Source organism: Drosophila pseudoobscura, chromosome X, assembly GCF_009870125.1.
Source record: "Drosophila pseudoobscura strain MV-25-SWS-2005 chromosome X, UCI_Dpse_MV25, whole genome shotgun sequence".
In the NCBI taxonomy this organism is placed as follows: Eukaryota; Metazoa; Arthropoda; class Insecta; order Diptera; family Drosophilidae; genus Drosophila; species Drosophila pseudoobscura.
Genome location: NC_046683.1, coordinates 60,924,369 through 60,939,888, shown reverse-complemented (window position 1 = coordinate 60,939,888; position 15,520 = coordinate 60,924,369). Strand labels below are relative to the sequence as shown.

Sequence of the window (15,520 nt, the reverse complement as noted above, 5' to 3'; positions counted from 1 at the left end):
ATTCACGGTATATTTTAACATTTGTGACGTCGTTTCGGTATATTTTTGATCGATAATTATGTGGTCACACTGATCCCAACCTTACTTTTTCATTTGGGATCCCCAAAAAGCGATAAAAAATCGCGATTGCTTTAGCAATAGAGCGAAGAAATTGTAAGAAAAGACCAAGTGGTTACTAAATAGCAGATTGGCGTTGGAAAATGTCTTGCGCCGCAACTTTGTCTGCGGCTAAAGACACAACAAATGCTGCAAATGCCAGCGGAGCACCAACGTCGGGCACCTCATCGACAGCAGCTGTGGGTGTGGTAGTGAGCAGTGGTGGTGCTGGTAACGTTGCAGCGGTTGCAGGTGGCACGACGGCGTCCACAGCAGCAGCTGGCGGTGGTGCAAGCGCCGGTGCCAGCTCAGCGGCTGCCGTCGCCAGACGCTTCTCCATGGAGGGCGTCGGGGCACGGGTCATTCGCGGTCCGGACTGGAAGTGGAACAAACAGGTGAGGGGAGGGGTCGGGGTCAGGGTCAGGCCGCCCAGCAAACACTCTCAATTGTGTTCAATTGAATTAATTGCACGATCCGCTGCGATCGATGCTCGCTCTGTTTTCGCACAGCCTCAACCACTGTGCGATGACGAGATAATTTTCAACCTGCCAATTCCCCGGGAGATAGCCCCCACCGATAGCCTAGAGGCCTGGAGGCAGGGCGACTAGCGACAAGCGGCTGCCTACCCTAACTGTTAGTTGCGATAATGCACTTCAACTGCAATTTTCGCATCGTAATAGCCGTGGGTTTCGGTTGCAATTAGAGATCGAATCAAATCAAATCGAAAGACTGTGTGACTCATTCTCTTTTTCCCTTTTTTGGTATCTACCCCGATTCTAGGACGGCGGCGAAGGTCACGTTGGCACTGTCCGCAACTTTGAGTCCGCCGAGGAGGTGGTCGTTGTCTGGGACAATGGCACCGCTGCCAACTACCGCTGCGCTGGGGCCTACGATCTGCGTATCCTGGACAGTGCTCCGACCGGCGTGAAGCATGAGGGCACCATGTGCGACACCTGTCGCCAGCAGCCCATCTTCGGCATACGCTGGAAGTGCGCCGAGTGCATCAATTACGACTTGTGCTCGATTTGCTATCACGGCGACAAGCATCATCTGAGGCATCGCTTCTATAGGATTACGACCCCGGGCGGGGAGCGCACAATGCTGGAGCCGCGTCGCAAATCGAAGAAGGTGCTGGCCAGGGGCATCTTTCCGGGCGCCCGTGTGGTGCGTGGCGTCGACTGGCAGTGGGAGGACCAGGACGGTGGCGTGGGACGCCGCGGAAAGGTGAATGAGATCCAGGATTGGTCCTCGGCATCGCCCCGATCGGCAGCCTACGTCATCTGGGACAATGGCTCCAAGAATCTCTATCGCGTTGGCTTCGAGGGCATGGCCGACCTGAAGGTCGTCAACGATGCCAAAGGCAGCAATGTCTATCGGGATCACCTTCCGCTGCTGGGGGAGAATGGGCCCGGCAAAGGACCCCACGGCTTCCAGATTGGGGATAAAGTCACTGTGGACTTGGACCTGGAAATTGTCCAGTCCCTGCAGCACGGCCACGGCGGCTGGACAGACGGCATGTTCGAGTGCCTGAGCAATGCCGGCATGGTCGTCGGCATCGACGAGGATCACGACATTGTGGTGGCCTACAACTCTGGCAATCGGTGGACCTTCAATCCGGCTGTCCTCACCAAGGTCTCATCGCCGACCACCGCCCCACCAGAGTTCCAGGTGGGTGACATTGTCAAGATCTGCTCGGATGTGGAGAGTATCAAGATACTTCAACGCGGCCACGGCGAATGGGCCGATGCCATGCAGCTGACCCTCGGCAAGATTGGACGCGTCCAGCAGGTGTACCACGACAATGACCTCAAGGTGGAGGTGGGCAACACATCCTGGACGTACAACCCGCTGGCCGTCTGCAAGGTGGCCTCCTCCACGGCCGACGGCAACTGTGCCCCGGTCATACCCAGTGGCGAGCGGCTTTCGGCCATTCTTAAGAAGCTATTCGAACCGAATATCTCGGGCGATGCCACCGAGGAGTTTGTCAAGGCGGCTGCCAATGGATTTGCGGTGAGTACAGCTAGAGCTAGAGCGCATTTTTTGTTACCTCCAGGCAATCCGAAGCTAATCCTTGCCGATCCTTCAGGCCCGCTGCGAGGAGTACTTGGCTGGAGCTGCTGCTGGACAACAGCCCTCCACATCGAGCGCCTCGCCCAGCGCCGCTGGACCAGATGTGAATGTGAACGGGGTGTTTGCCGGTCACACGGCCCTCCAGGCAGCCAGCCAGAATGGTCATACCGAGGTCATACAAGTGCTCCTTCGTCACGCCGTCGATGTGGAAATCGAGGACAAGGATGGCGACCGGGCCGTCCATCATGCGGCCTTTGGCGATGAGGCGGCTGTCATTGAAATTCTGGCGAAGGCTGGAGCCGATCTGAATGCGCGCAACAAGCGGCGGCAGACCTCCCTCCACATAGCCGTCAACAAGGGGCACTTGAATGTGGTGAAGACGCTCCTTACACTTGGGTGTCATCCGAGTCTGCAGGATTCCGAGGGCGATACGCCGCTGCATGATGCCATCTCGAAGGAGCACGATGAGATGCTATCGCTGCTGCTGGACTTTGGGGCGGACATAACGCTCAACAACAACAATGGCTTCAATGCACTCCACCATGCCGCTCTAAAGGGTAATCCCAGCGCCATGAAGATACTGCTGACCAAAACGAATCGCCCCTGGATTGTGGAGGAGAAGAAGGACGATGGCTATACGGCCCTGCATCTGGCCGCCCTTAACAATCACGTGGAGATCGCCGAACTGCTGGTGCACATGGGCAAGGCCAACATGGACAGGCAGAATGTAAACCTTCAGACGGCCCTCCATCTGGCCGTGGAGCGGCAGCATGTGCAGATTGTCAAGCTGCTCGTGCAAGATGGCGCCGATCTGAACATACCCGATAAGGATGGGGACACGCCCCTGCACGAGGCACTGCGCCATCACACGCTCTCGCAGCTGAAGCAGCTCCAGGATGTGGAGGGATTCGGCAAGCTTCTAATGGGCCTGCGCAATGCCAACAACAAGAAGGCGTCGGCCTCGATTGCCTGCTTTCTGGCCGCCAATGGAGCAGATCTGACCCTCAAGAATCGCAAACAGCAAACGCCATTAGATCTTTGCCCAGATCCGAACCTCTGCAAGACCCTCGTCAAGTGCTACAACGAGCGCAAGACCGATGACTCGGAGTTGCCCGGAAATGTGGCCGGCACCAGCCTGAATGCCAGAGCCAGGGCAGCAGCTGGTGGCGGTGCCAGCGGCGGCGGTGGAGGCCCCGCGGCTATCATGCATCAATCGTCTTCGGCCAGCCTGCCGCCAGCTCCAGCGGCATCCGCCTCCGCGTCGTCTTCATCGTTCGGCCTGAATGGCCTCAACTCGGACATGAGCCAGTCCCTCCACGTGGAACCTTTGAAGACCGGGGGAACCAGTCTGGAGGAGTGCATGGTCTGCTCGGACGCCAAGCGGGATACGGTCTTCAAGCCCTGCGGCCACGTCAGCTGCTGCGACACGTGTGCCCCCCGCGTGAAGAAGTGCCTCATCTGCCGCGAGACGGTCTCCTCCCGCGAGAAGATTGACGAGTGCATGGTCTGCTCCGACCGACGGGCGGCCGTCTTTTTCCGCCCCTGCGGCCACATGGTGGCCTGCGAACACTGCAGTGTTCTCATGAAGAAGTGCGTCCTCTGTCGCACCCAAGTGGACGAGATGCTCTCCTTCAGCCTCTGCTGTGGCGGCATTGGGCGGCCAGAGAAGGTCACATCTAACGCCGCAGTCTCTCAGCTCATCTGCCAACTGCCAGAAGTTGGGGAGAAGTTCATGGAGGCATCGGCCATACCATGCGTGAACACCTCTGGCCACAGCGTAGCCATGAACAACACGGTGGTGACGCCCGTGGCAGGCAGCAGCAATCAGTTGAATAGCCAAAACAATCTGCTGGTCGCTGCTGCGGCTGCTTCCTCAAATCTCGCGGCTTCCAGTGGCATGGTGGCCCCATCCAATGTCAACAATTTCCAAATGGACGATGTGCAGAAGCTCAAGCAGCAGCTGCAGGACATCAAGGAGCAGGTGAGAGTCCGGCAAAGCACATCTACGAGTGAGATTACTAATCCTATTGTTTCGTTTGATGTTTTTCAGACCATGTGCCCCGTTTGCTTTGATCGGATCAAGAATATGGTCTTCCTGTGTGGCCATGGCACCTGCCAGATGTGCGGTGACCAGATCGAGGGCTGCCCCATCTGCCGCAAGACGGTGGAGAAACGTATCCTGCTCTTCTGAAGCCGAAGCCCCTTTCCGGTTTCTCTCGTACTATATTCCGCGCACAGGTCTTGAATGGCACACGATTAATAAGTATTAGGATTATATACCCCTTCCACATACACTCACACATATATATACAACAATATATATATCTACACAAATATCTCTTCTATATATCGATATCGATCGTCTTATAAAGAAGAAAATATATATTTTTAACAAATATTCCACCAATACGCCGGCCTCAAGCCATGCCTTGTTTAAGCGGAAATACTCTTGCTCTTGCTGCTGGGCTCCTTGTCCATCAGGTCCTTAAGGATGTCCTTTTTGGCCTCGAAGTAGTCGCGGAACCACAGAATGTGATCCTTCTTTTCCTGGGCCGTCACGTAGGGATTCTTGGAGAGACCCACGCAGACGAGCTCCATGAAATGCCGAATAGGTCCCCGGCTGGGACACCACCCCTCCAGATGCTGGTCGAGAAAGATGTGCTCCGAGAAGTCCACATTCACTTCGTCCCCCCAATCCTGCTCGTTTTCAATGGGGAAGCGCCAGACCTTGCCCTGCTCCGTCCACAGGACCATCTGCTCGAAGTAGTTTGCCGGCGGATGGGCGGCATGAAGACTGAGCTCGCGCTCGCTCAGCTGCGACCAGGTGGAGAGAATGTCGTCTGAGATCGGCAGGGGTTCCTTGAAGATGCCCAGAGGCTCGCCGCCAAACAGATTTACGCTGCCCGTGAAGGATTCGGCTTCGCGCTTTGTGTGCCTCTGCGGGCGCTGCTGATATCGATCCGAATGCTTCGGGCGCGAGGCCAAGGTGCGCCGCACGTACTCCCCACGCGTCTGCTCCGTCTGCTGCGGCTGCTGGCGACGATCGATTTTCATGCCCACAATAAGTTGGCTGGAAGGAGAGAGAGAGATAGAGAAAGAGTGAGTAGGAAATAATCTCAATGCGGGTGCATTGCACTCACCTCAGATTAAGCTCCTTCTCTGGGGCACCTCCTCCGCCGGCTGCCGGATCTGCCGTCTGTGCTTCGCCCGACGCCGATGGCGGAGCTTCTGGACCATGGCCCAGCAGTTTGGCCAGTAGCTCGGATTCTGTCTGCTTTTTGTCACTCTCGCTGGTGCCCAGCATGCTGGCAATGTTCTTGGCTGCCGTTATGACATTTTTTGATGCAGCGTCCTGCTTCAAGGCCTCCTTGCGGCGACGATTGGCATCGCCAGGACGGGGAAAATCTGCAGCCGACATTTGGTCTGTGGCCTGCATGCTGCCAAGCAGGCGATTCAAGCGTTGGGCGGCTGTCTCCTCTGGCTTTTTGGGTACCTTTTTCCTGGGCTTTTCATCGTCTGAGGAGGAGTAGCCGCCGTCGTCGTCTTTGGACTGCGAGGAGGAGTAGCTGTTGACCAATCCCACGTTTTTGTAGACAGCCGGCAGCAAAGACCTAGAGGGAAAGCAGAAAAGTTCATAATTCGCAGAAGATGATTTGATCCAATTTAAAGCTTACCGTAAGCTCAGTCTATGTGAGCTGCGTATAGCCAACATTTAAGCCAATTTCTTTGATAATTTAGCTAGAAATTAAAGCAAAAAGTCGCTCGCGTAACAACAATAGCCAAGGGCTGCCGGACCGGGATATATCGGTATGTCTATCGGCGCAACGATGATTTTAGCTGCTCGCGGCGCAGCAAATTCTGCTCGTACGTTTCATTACACTGGCACATCTTCTCTCTTTTTCGTGGTGGGATGAAATGTTGTTTAAACCTTATTTTAGATACAATTCCAAACAGGGAAGTCCTTAAAACCAGCCAGTCCTGTAGAAAACTTAGACATCAATCGGATAAAATTATAAATTCAGAGCTAAGAATCCTAGGTAGCTTGTAACATTAGGCCGAATATCAAAATCTAGGAATATGCATTCCTATCATGGACAGAAAACGATTAACCCATTGTAGACCACGACCATTGTACACTACACGAAAATAATAGCACATGAAGAATTTTAGCGCAGTTCAGGTGAGAGCTATCGTGGTTCAGTAAATAGAAGGGGTGGATCCTCAGCAAGGAATTTACATACAGTATTATTTTCCGCCATTTAGCTCAAGTAGTTCACCTGTTTAAATATGGGGGGTTCAGTGGGTTAAGTTCGTTTTTGTTACTTTTTTAATACAAAACTCGACCGCGACACACCAGTGTCCACGCCGTGTCGCCCGTCGCTTCAATCTTGATTTTTTTCGTCCGTGCACGTTTTGTTTTTATTAATTAAAAAATTAGATTGAATAAATAAAATGAAAACGAGCAATACGAAGGCGAAAAATTAAGGAACTAGAATCAAATAACAGCAGTCGAGGAGTTGGGCCTGCGTGTGTGTGATCGTGTGGAGTGTAGTGTAAGTGTTCGTGTATGTGTTTATAAATAAAACGCTCAGAAGCTGCGTGCGAAAAGCAGACGCGAAGAAAAATAAAAAAGAATGAGCAGCGGAAAAGAAAGTGTTTTTTAGCATACGATACGAAAAGGAATATCAATTTTTTAAAGTGCAATCTGTCCGCAGCGAGAGGTGAATATCAAAGGGGAAAAACCATCAAAGCCATTTGCATTCTGAGCCGCAAAACGCTAAGCGAATGGACTGCCAAAGCGTAATTGTAAAATTCCACTGTCTGGGGCAGCCGCACAGCCTGCTGTTGTGTGCGTGCCAGTGTGTGTCTGTGCGATGTATATAAATTAATGTATGTGGTGTGGTTGTGTGCGTGCAAGTGTTTCTATATAAAGAAAACATGGAAGTTTCTCAAGAAAATTAACGAGTGCGAAAGAGAAAACGTAATTATATTCGAGTGATTTTTTAATGATTGCCAACCCACATCGTTGCAGCGTTTCCCAAGAGTTCAACCTGCCAAGGAGACCGAATTGAGAGAGAGTTGCAACCTTTTGCCAGCCAGCCAGGCAACATCCAAAATTGTGTGCTTAAATGGATGCAACATCAATAATCACACAAGTGTCCCGCGATGATGAGCAACTGAATGTTTATCCCAGCTATCCGAATGATAAAGGTGAGCAAAAAGAAAATCACAAAAAAATAATACAAAAATAAGAGCGAACGCATTGTAGTCGTCGTCGACGACTCCGTGAGTCATCAATAATCGAAAGGCGTCACAACAAAGACGATGAAATCGGCCCCAAAGGACACTTGTCCCCGCACCCCAGTGACCTTTCATATATGTACATATGTATATGTACACATGTATATATGTATGTCGGCCCCTTTTTGGTATTCACTTTTTTTCTCTCTCTCTATATGTCTCTCTCCCCATTCGCTCTTCTCTTGTCTACTGTGAATGATCTAACCACTTGCTAGCTTCGTTTGTAGTTATCGAATTATTTGCGACGCAGTTGCAACTCTACCTCTCGCTTAACCCCCCCGCCTTCCTACCACCCCGTCACCCACAATCCCCCACCTTCCACCTGTAATCAATTGATGACGTCTTTGCCATGCGTGTGACGTCATGGCCTTTGTAGAGTGCACGAAAACCTTTTCTTTTTCTTTCCCCTTCGCATGTTTACTTTCGGAGAAGCGCGCGACCCAAGTCCAACAATAGAAACCGCCAATTAAATTGCACAGCAGCAGGGGAAAAAAAACGGAAAAAACACTGAGAAATGCTTATAAAAGAGGAAAACCGGTATGGAGAGGAGTCCCACAACTAGTTTTATTTCTTATTTTTCTAGTGATGCAAACAAACAAACAAACAAACAAAAGCGTGAGACGAACAAAAAAAGTGTAGCTTAACGGTTGCGAGAATGAATGAATGAATGAATGAATGGTGTGAGAGACAGATAGAAAGAGAGGCTCCACCACACTCTTGCTGTAAATATAGGGAGGGAGAGAGCTTTACGCGACTATGAAAATCTGAGTGCAGTGGCGGCGGGGTGGGGCCCGAGTGCAAAAACCGCGATGAACGTCTTAAAGTAATAACAAATTTAATCTAATCTGCGGTCGCATATGTGCAAACCATATATGTATGTACATATATGTACATATAGTATATATGCACATACGTATATAGAAATCTATATGTTTGTATGAATTGCGGTTAGGTGTTAATTGACGTCTCTCTCGCTGGCTGCTTTGCCCACTTTTAATCGGCGGGGCTGCCAATTTGGCGCAAATGAAAAATATTTTCTTTCACTTTACCTGTAACATCGATCACTATGTCTTTTTTCACATAATAACTTTGGTTCAAAGCTGATTTCTAGTTTGAATCAAGTTCCCATTGCAGTTGTTGGTTCCAAATAGGGTCTTTGGGGGCAGTTTTTCTCATCCATACTTGTTGAGCTTAAAGCAATAGACGGCGAGACGGAGAGGCAGAGAGAGAGAGAGACGTCATCACAGCTGTGTTGGCCTGTCCAGGCGTGCGTGCGTGTGGGTGTGAAGAGCCCAGCATTAGAAGCAGAACGAACGACCGGCAGAGCAACAGTTGAAATATATTTTTCCTTTTTTTATACAAAATTTCAGAGTGGGTGCCACCACCACCGCCTAAGTGCTTTTGCCTCACCGTGTATAAATATTTATATATATATATATATACAATACATAAGTATAAACCTATCTATATGGTTTTTATGGGCAACGCTCTCGTAGTATCTCATTTCTCGCTGTTTTAGCTGTATTGCTGTGATTTTTCAATTTTCTCAAGGTCTTTAAAGCCAAATTACTCACGCATACAACCAGCAGCCCCAACGACACCCATATTCCCACAAACACACAGAACGCACACAGACAGAGCGTTTTCCCCTTTTTTTTTAATTTTGATTTGTTTCACTCTAATGCCCTTTATTCCCCATCCGCCCATGCTCGAAAAGTTTATCATTTTATTCATTAATTGGCAGATCTATAAATAACAGCAAAACGTTAAATAAACGAATGCGAAACGCGGGTTCAAAGTGCTCGGGAGCACAACGCACAATGGAATGTATCTAAAATTGAAACGGAATGGAATGCATGGAATGGTAATGTAGCGGTGTCTTCCCCAGTTATTTCCAGTTATTGGGTGTCATTTACCTACTTTCATCCCGAGAAAATGTATACTCTCTTTTGTATTAAGCGTATCCCAATGTCGACCTGCTACAATGCTTTTCGATTCACTAAACAGACACACAACAGATGCAGAGTCCCGAGCATTGCAAGGCGGCATAATTATTGAACAAAATGAAAAAGATTATACATATGTATACGGATTGTATGAAGATTGCGTGCAAATGATTTTTCGATGGCCTCAGGGGCTAAGTATTTCCCCACATATACGATATAATTAAGCAATTGTTTCAAAGAACTTTTCTTCTTTTCATCAAATCGATAAAGGTCAACCACAAGTTCTGTACATGGAGATTTTATCTCTATAACTGATATGATGTGGGGGGGTTCATTGAACCACATTCTGGGGGTTAAATAAAGGTCCAACCCCCAAAAAAAAAAATGACAAAGACCAGAAATGTGGATGCTGCAATGCTAAGGGAGTTTCCCCTTTGTAGGCAGGTGTTTCTCTAGATATTCAGACACATACATATATCACTATTATATCACGTGCCATTTTGGTTTCGTTCAGCTTTAATGCCGAGTTGTCCGCTGTCTTGAAGAAAAAAGCTTCATAAATATGCTGAAGGTCGAAAATTTGTGGTTTGTCGTTGGAGTTGGCTCCGAGAATGATATCATAATGTGGCCTGGCCCCCTCTCCTCGAGATAACAAACATTTTGATTAGATAAGCGCTGTATGTATTCGCTCTTGATTTCATATGAATTTTTTGTTGTTTTTGCTGATGGCTTTTTTTTCTTTTTTTTTTTACTTTAAATTAATTATCAAATGTTGCCGCTGACTCTGCCCCTACTCTGCCACTCTCTGCCCCTCCTTATCTCACGACAAGACCTTGCCCGCCAGCAGAAACAGAAGAAACTTGTCAAAAAAACAAATACATATACACATATAAATTATAACAAAAGAAAATCTTTCGAATATTTTTCAATGCCGCGTTCCACATCAGTGGATATACATGTATTTATGTAATACACATACAAATATACAAATTTGTCTGTTGTCCTGTGGGGATTCTCGATCCAATTGACGCGTAAGGCCGTTTAACAGTCTGGCGGAGAAGGATTTACATTTGCATAAATTAATGCAGCGGTCCTCTTTTCATTTTGCATAAATCTGTGATTTAATCTCTCGTATTGCTTTACAAAAATTGTGTTTGTTGTCGCTTTGAAGGGAAATTGCTATTGGAATTGGTTATGGGAATGCCCCCCAAAAAATGGCTAGCATGGAATGGAATTGCATAGTCCTTTAGTTGTTATTTCTAGTAGATTCTTCTATGCTGAATCAACTATACTGCGAATGTCCTCTCCTCAGAAATTTATGACCCTATTTCGTACATTTAATTCGCTTGGCCTGCTCCGCATATTTGTGCCCATATTTGGCTGTCTATTAAACAAGAACCTCGCAGAGACATGACAGATTGTTGCTCCAATAATGATCTATAAATATGGTCATCTAAATATGTCGTCTGCGGAAAAAGAACAAAAGGAATGCGATGGGGGAGAGCACACAGACACACACAAGCACAACAGCCCACGCCGTACAGTCAGCCGAAGCGTTCTTCAACAACACAGTTTACTTGAAACACCTTAAAAATAGGCCAAAAGCCTATTTGAGTGTATGATGTGGATGGATGTGATGTGGGTTGGTCGCCCGTTGTCGGGTTGATTCGATAGGTGCTTGTTGGCGGAGGTGGTGTGGGCCTGACGAAGGTGTTGCCTGCCCGCATCCATCAGAGCGACCCAAATATAGATGGGGGCGGGGTGGCTGTCAATAAAATTAGCAAGGATATACCCATAAACCTATGTATACCTATACTCGTACCACAGAAGAGTTTCAACAAGTTGAGGGTTTCTTTTCGTGGGGGGTTCATTCTCTCCCGCCGTCTTCCTACCCCGTAAAAGCAAAGGGTTGAGAGGGTAATTACATGGATGCCAGACGCTGGGAAAAGAAAAGCTTTCATTATGCTGCCAAAGCAGCAGCAGCTACAGCAACAGCACGCTCATAAAATATTCAAGTGCATTTGCACTTCAGTCGGTGTTTGGCGGGTAAGGACGGGGGGGAGAAAAACATAGAAAAACATTAAGAAGAAAAGAAAAGAGAAACAAGAACACAAAAAAAAAAAAAAAAAGCTCGTCGTCACATCCTAAGCTTAGTTTTCACTTGGCTAACGGTTCAATGAACCGTTACGTTTGGCTTAGAGCTAAAGAAGAGCTGTGAGGCGGGTAGGCAAGCATCTCTTGTCCCTCTTGCGCTACTGCATTCCATTACGCCCAGAAGCTCCTTGCCCAACAAAGCACCCTCTATTTCTCTCTTTATCCCACTCCCTCTCTACCTCGCCCATACGGTATATCGCTGCACTTGAGGCTTGTTTTCTCTGCTAAGTGATGTTTGACTGCTGTTTCCTTTTGTTGGCACACAATGCAAATGGCGGACGGACTGTGGCCGACCTGCCAGCCCCTCGCGAAAGGTGGCGTCTGCTTAAAGGTCAACCTGTGACCTTCTATCCAATCTATCTCTCTATCTACAACCAACTATCTCCCCGACCCTCTCTAGCCAGCTCCTTGTGTGTGTGCTTTTGCATGCAATTATAGCAATTTCCCATCGATTAAACGCATGTTGTATGCGAGGCACACGCCCCGCAACCAACGCCACCCCCATCCGTACCCCCCGTACCCTTCCACCCACTGTTGCTTTCGGCCTTTGACTTCTATTTTTAAACATTTTCGCACAAATAAACACGAAAAGCAGACTATCTGCATTGCATGTAGTACTGCAGTATTAACCATCAGATATAGAAATCGGAATAGACCTATATTTGTTCTATGCTAATTTTTAGCCACACACATACCGAAATGTTTATGCCTTTATGAACTGAAAATCCGTAAATAGTAATCCAGCCAAACCAACAAACAACAGATACAAATGAAAGGAATGGAAATATATATATATATATATATATATATATACATTATACAATATATACGTTCGAGTAAATGTGGAAAATTAGTGGGCGTTTTGTGTGCTGCGGCTTCTTAAATATAGAGTCAGTTCAGAGAGAAGTTTTTATGGAAAGGCTGTGTGGAATTTGTATTTAAATTGATGGAGCCATTAGGAAAATCCAAAGGAATTTCTATATATGCATATGAACTTGATCGGAAACAGTTTAATAAGGTATTTCTATGTAAATATATGAACTTGAACGGTAATTACTTGAGGCGGGAAGTCTTCTGTTTAATAGAAAACAGTTTAAGAATGGATATGCGAAGGAATTTCTATATAAACAATTCAATATAATATAATATATTGTGGAATTTATCTAATTTTGTAGTTCTAATATGATTCTAATAATAATCCCCTCCCTCTGTTATCCACAGACGATGTGGAACGCTTAAAGCCACAAAAGCGAGGATTTATCCAGTCCCTGCTCTGCTGTTGGCGACGAAATCGAACAAAAACCAATCAGAATGGCACACAAATCGATGGCTCGACTACACCGCCACCTTTACAGGACCAACAAAGGTACCTACTACCTCAGGTTAGGCTCACCGATATGCACAGAAAGTGCATGGTTATCGACTTGGATGAGACCCTAGTGCATAGTAGTTTTAAGGTGAGTCTCCCCTGCCACCAAAATATCAGTGCAAATATGCAAATTTAATTGATTTTTCCTTTGGTGTTTTTAGCCCATTCCGAATGCAGACTTCATAGTGCCCGTGGAGATCGATGGAACCGTACATCAGGTGTACGTTCTGAAGCGACCGCATGTGGATGAGTTTCTGCAGAAGATGGGCGAGTTGTACGAGTGCGTTTTGTTTACAGCATCACTAGCCAAATATGCAGATCCCGTAGCAGATCTGTTAGACAAGTGAGTGGCATCACTGGAACGGAATGGAAGACGTATTAATACAAAAACTACTCAAATTTGAATTGCAGGTGGAATGTGTTTCGTGCAAGACTGTTTAGGGAATCGTGCGTTTACTACAGGGGTAATTACATTAAGGATCTGAATCGATTGGGTCGTGATCTGCAAAAGATTGTCATTGTTGACAATTCACCGGCCAGCTATATATTTCATCCAGATAATGCAGTAAGTAATTGAAACATGGAAACACATTCTAGATGGCAATTAATTTGCTATTTTCTTGTCTGTTTAAGGTTCCTGTAAAGTCTTGGTTCGACGATGTCACCGACTGTGAACTACGCGAACTGATACCGCTCTTCGAGAAGCTAAGCAAAGTTGATTCCGTCTATTCGGTGCTCTGCAATTCAAATCAGCCGCTGAACAATCATCAAACGAACCAGCACCAGCTGCAGCAGCAACAGCAGCACACACAGGAGCTGCAGCAGGCACCCAATCAGCTACAGCAGCAGCAGCAGCAACAACAACAGACCATCTCTGCCACGACAGTTATTACACAGGCAACCACACTGTCTGCCCCGACCATGCTGCAACAACAGTCGCCCAGTCCGCCCAGCCCACAAAGCGAGCTGCTGCAAAAGACGTAACATCAGTGGGAATTAATGTTTATAAATATATGATAAACGTTTATACATATTAATACAAGACCAAGCAGGCATATAAGCAAGCAAACAAACAAACAAACACGCCCATGCCCATGCCCATGCCCACGCCCACGCCACGACACAACACACCACACCACACACGTCACTTTTCTCAGACCCTTCCTTCAGTCTCATCTCTTATCTCTTATCTACCACCACCGCTCGACATACGTAGGCTTAAGGCTTCTTTTATATACATATATATAATATATATGTTTTATAATTTTGATGAAAACCAATACCCACTACCTACTTACACATTTGTTATTTATTCTTGTTTTTTTTTTCGTTTTGCTTTAATTATTAAATTTTTATTGTGTTTGAAACGATTGCTAATCGCTGGATATGTTGTTCTGCGTGCGTGCGGGCGCGGGTACCCTATAGCGGGGGTACACTAAAGCCCAGGCATCAGCATAAGCCCCATGTATAACCTATTCCCCAGTCCACCCAATAATCATTGAACTTTTTATATACACTCTATATATGTAAATCTGTAAGCGTATTTAATGGACAACCAACTGAGCAAGCAAAAAGATTTAATAACAAATAACATGGAAAGGAAAAGAAAACAAAACAAATGAAATGAAAAGAAAAAAAGATGATTAACTATACATATGAGCAGAGAGATAAAATCAAATTCAAAATAGCATATATTTATATATATTTTTTATTAAAAAGAAGAAAAACAAAATGAAAGAAAAGAAAAGGAAAACATAAGAAAGAAAAGGAAAAAAAACTTAAAAGAAAATATTTAATATGTGTACTAAAAGAAATTTATATATACAATACAATATATATATATATATACATATATATATATATATATACTATATTTAAGGCATGTGTCTACACATGCGTTCGTAGGCACTAAGGCATGTATAATGTATAAATATTTGGTATATTTATTGATAGATCGCTTATGCGTGGACCTCCCCCGCTGCGCTTCCTGCCGCACGCCAAATGGTTGGAGTTGGTGGTCGATCGGAGATGGCTTTATGGATGATGGTTCTGATTCAGAGGCTGGTTTCCTGAAATGTCTCTGGCTGGCGGTTGGTGGTTGGCGGTTGACGGTTGTTGGGGGCCCACGTATAAACGAGTTTTAGTTGCAGTGCTGGAGGGGAAAAGGGGATAAGATAATGATATCTGAGATCTGTAAGGCATCTAACAAGTCTGCGGCGCGACCGTAGTTAACCGAAACATACGAATTGCGCTTCTCTGTGGCACAAAATCGGGAATTTCCATTATATATGATGATATTTTTCGGACATAATCCCTATTTCCGTGAATTGTGAATTCTTTGCTATCAAAATCTTGATGTAAATTCAAATTCCTGTCTTTGTGCCACGCCCAAGCTCAGTTTGCAACACTTTTTCTAGGCTTAAATGATTACACATACGAGTATATATATATATATTTTAACCACTTTATGTTAGATTTTTTCCTCCATTTTCCCCCCCTCTCCCTCTCTTATCAAGTGCGCTTATGAAACGCATTGCAATATATACTTTTAACCAACTTTTCGGTCCTAACTCCTCTACTTTCT

General features: G+C 46.5%; 3 protein-coding genes across 4 annotated transcripts; 2 read left to right on the top strand and 1 right to left on the bottom strand.

The window, feature by feature from the left end:
- Window positions 1–51: 51 nt before the first annotated feature.
- mib1 (mind bomb 1) lies at window positions 52–4,387 on the top strand. Its single transcript, XM_001352981.3, has 4 exons — window positions 52–491; window positions 877–2,106; window positions 2,183–4,147; window positions 4,217–4,387. Exons 1-4 carry the CDS (start codon window positions 201–203, stop codon window positions 4,355–4,357), a joined length of 3,627 nt encoding a protein of 1,208 aa, XP_001353017.1. The 5' UTR covers window positions 52–200; the 3' UTR covers window positions 4,358–4,387.
- Window positions 4,388–4,486: 99 nt separating this feature from the next.
- Window positions 4,487–6,051, bottom strand: mRpS31 (mitochondrial ribosomal protein S31). Its single transcript, XM_001352982.4, has 3 exons — window positions 5,841–6,051; window positions 5,307–5,777; window positions 4,487–5,236 (listed from the first exon to the last, which is right to left on the bottom strand). Exons 1-3 carry the CDS (start codon window positions 5,876–5,878, stop codon window positions 4,600–4,602), a joined length of 1,146 nt encoding a protein of 381 aa, XP_001353018.2. The 5' UTR covers window positions 5,879–6,051; the 3' UTR covers window positions 4,487–4,599.
- Window positions 6,052–6,487: 436 nt separating this feature from the next.
- hzg (CTD small phosphatase herzog) lies at window positions 6,488–14,571 on the top strand. Of its 2 annotated transcripts, none has more exons than XM_001352983.4 (6): window positions 6,488–6,719; window positions 7,199–7,377; window positions 12,789–13,024; window positions 13,098–13,279; window positions 13,348–13,501; window positions 13,570–14,571. In XM_001352983.4, exons 2-6 carry the CDS (start codon window positions 7,296–7,298, stop codon window positions 13,918–13,920), a joined length of 1,005 nt encoding a protein of 334 aa, XP_001353019.3. In that variant the 5' UTR covers window positions 6,488–6,719; window positions 7,199–7,295; the 3' UTR covers window positions 13,921–14,571. The 2 variants fall into 2 exon arrangements, with proteins under 2 accessions (XP_001353019.3, XP_015044092.2); XM_015188606.2 differs by having other exon boundaries at window positions 6,488–6,887.
- The last annotated feature ends 949 nt before the right edge of the window (window positions 14,572–15,520 follow it).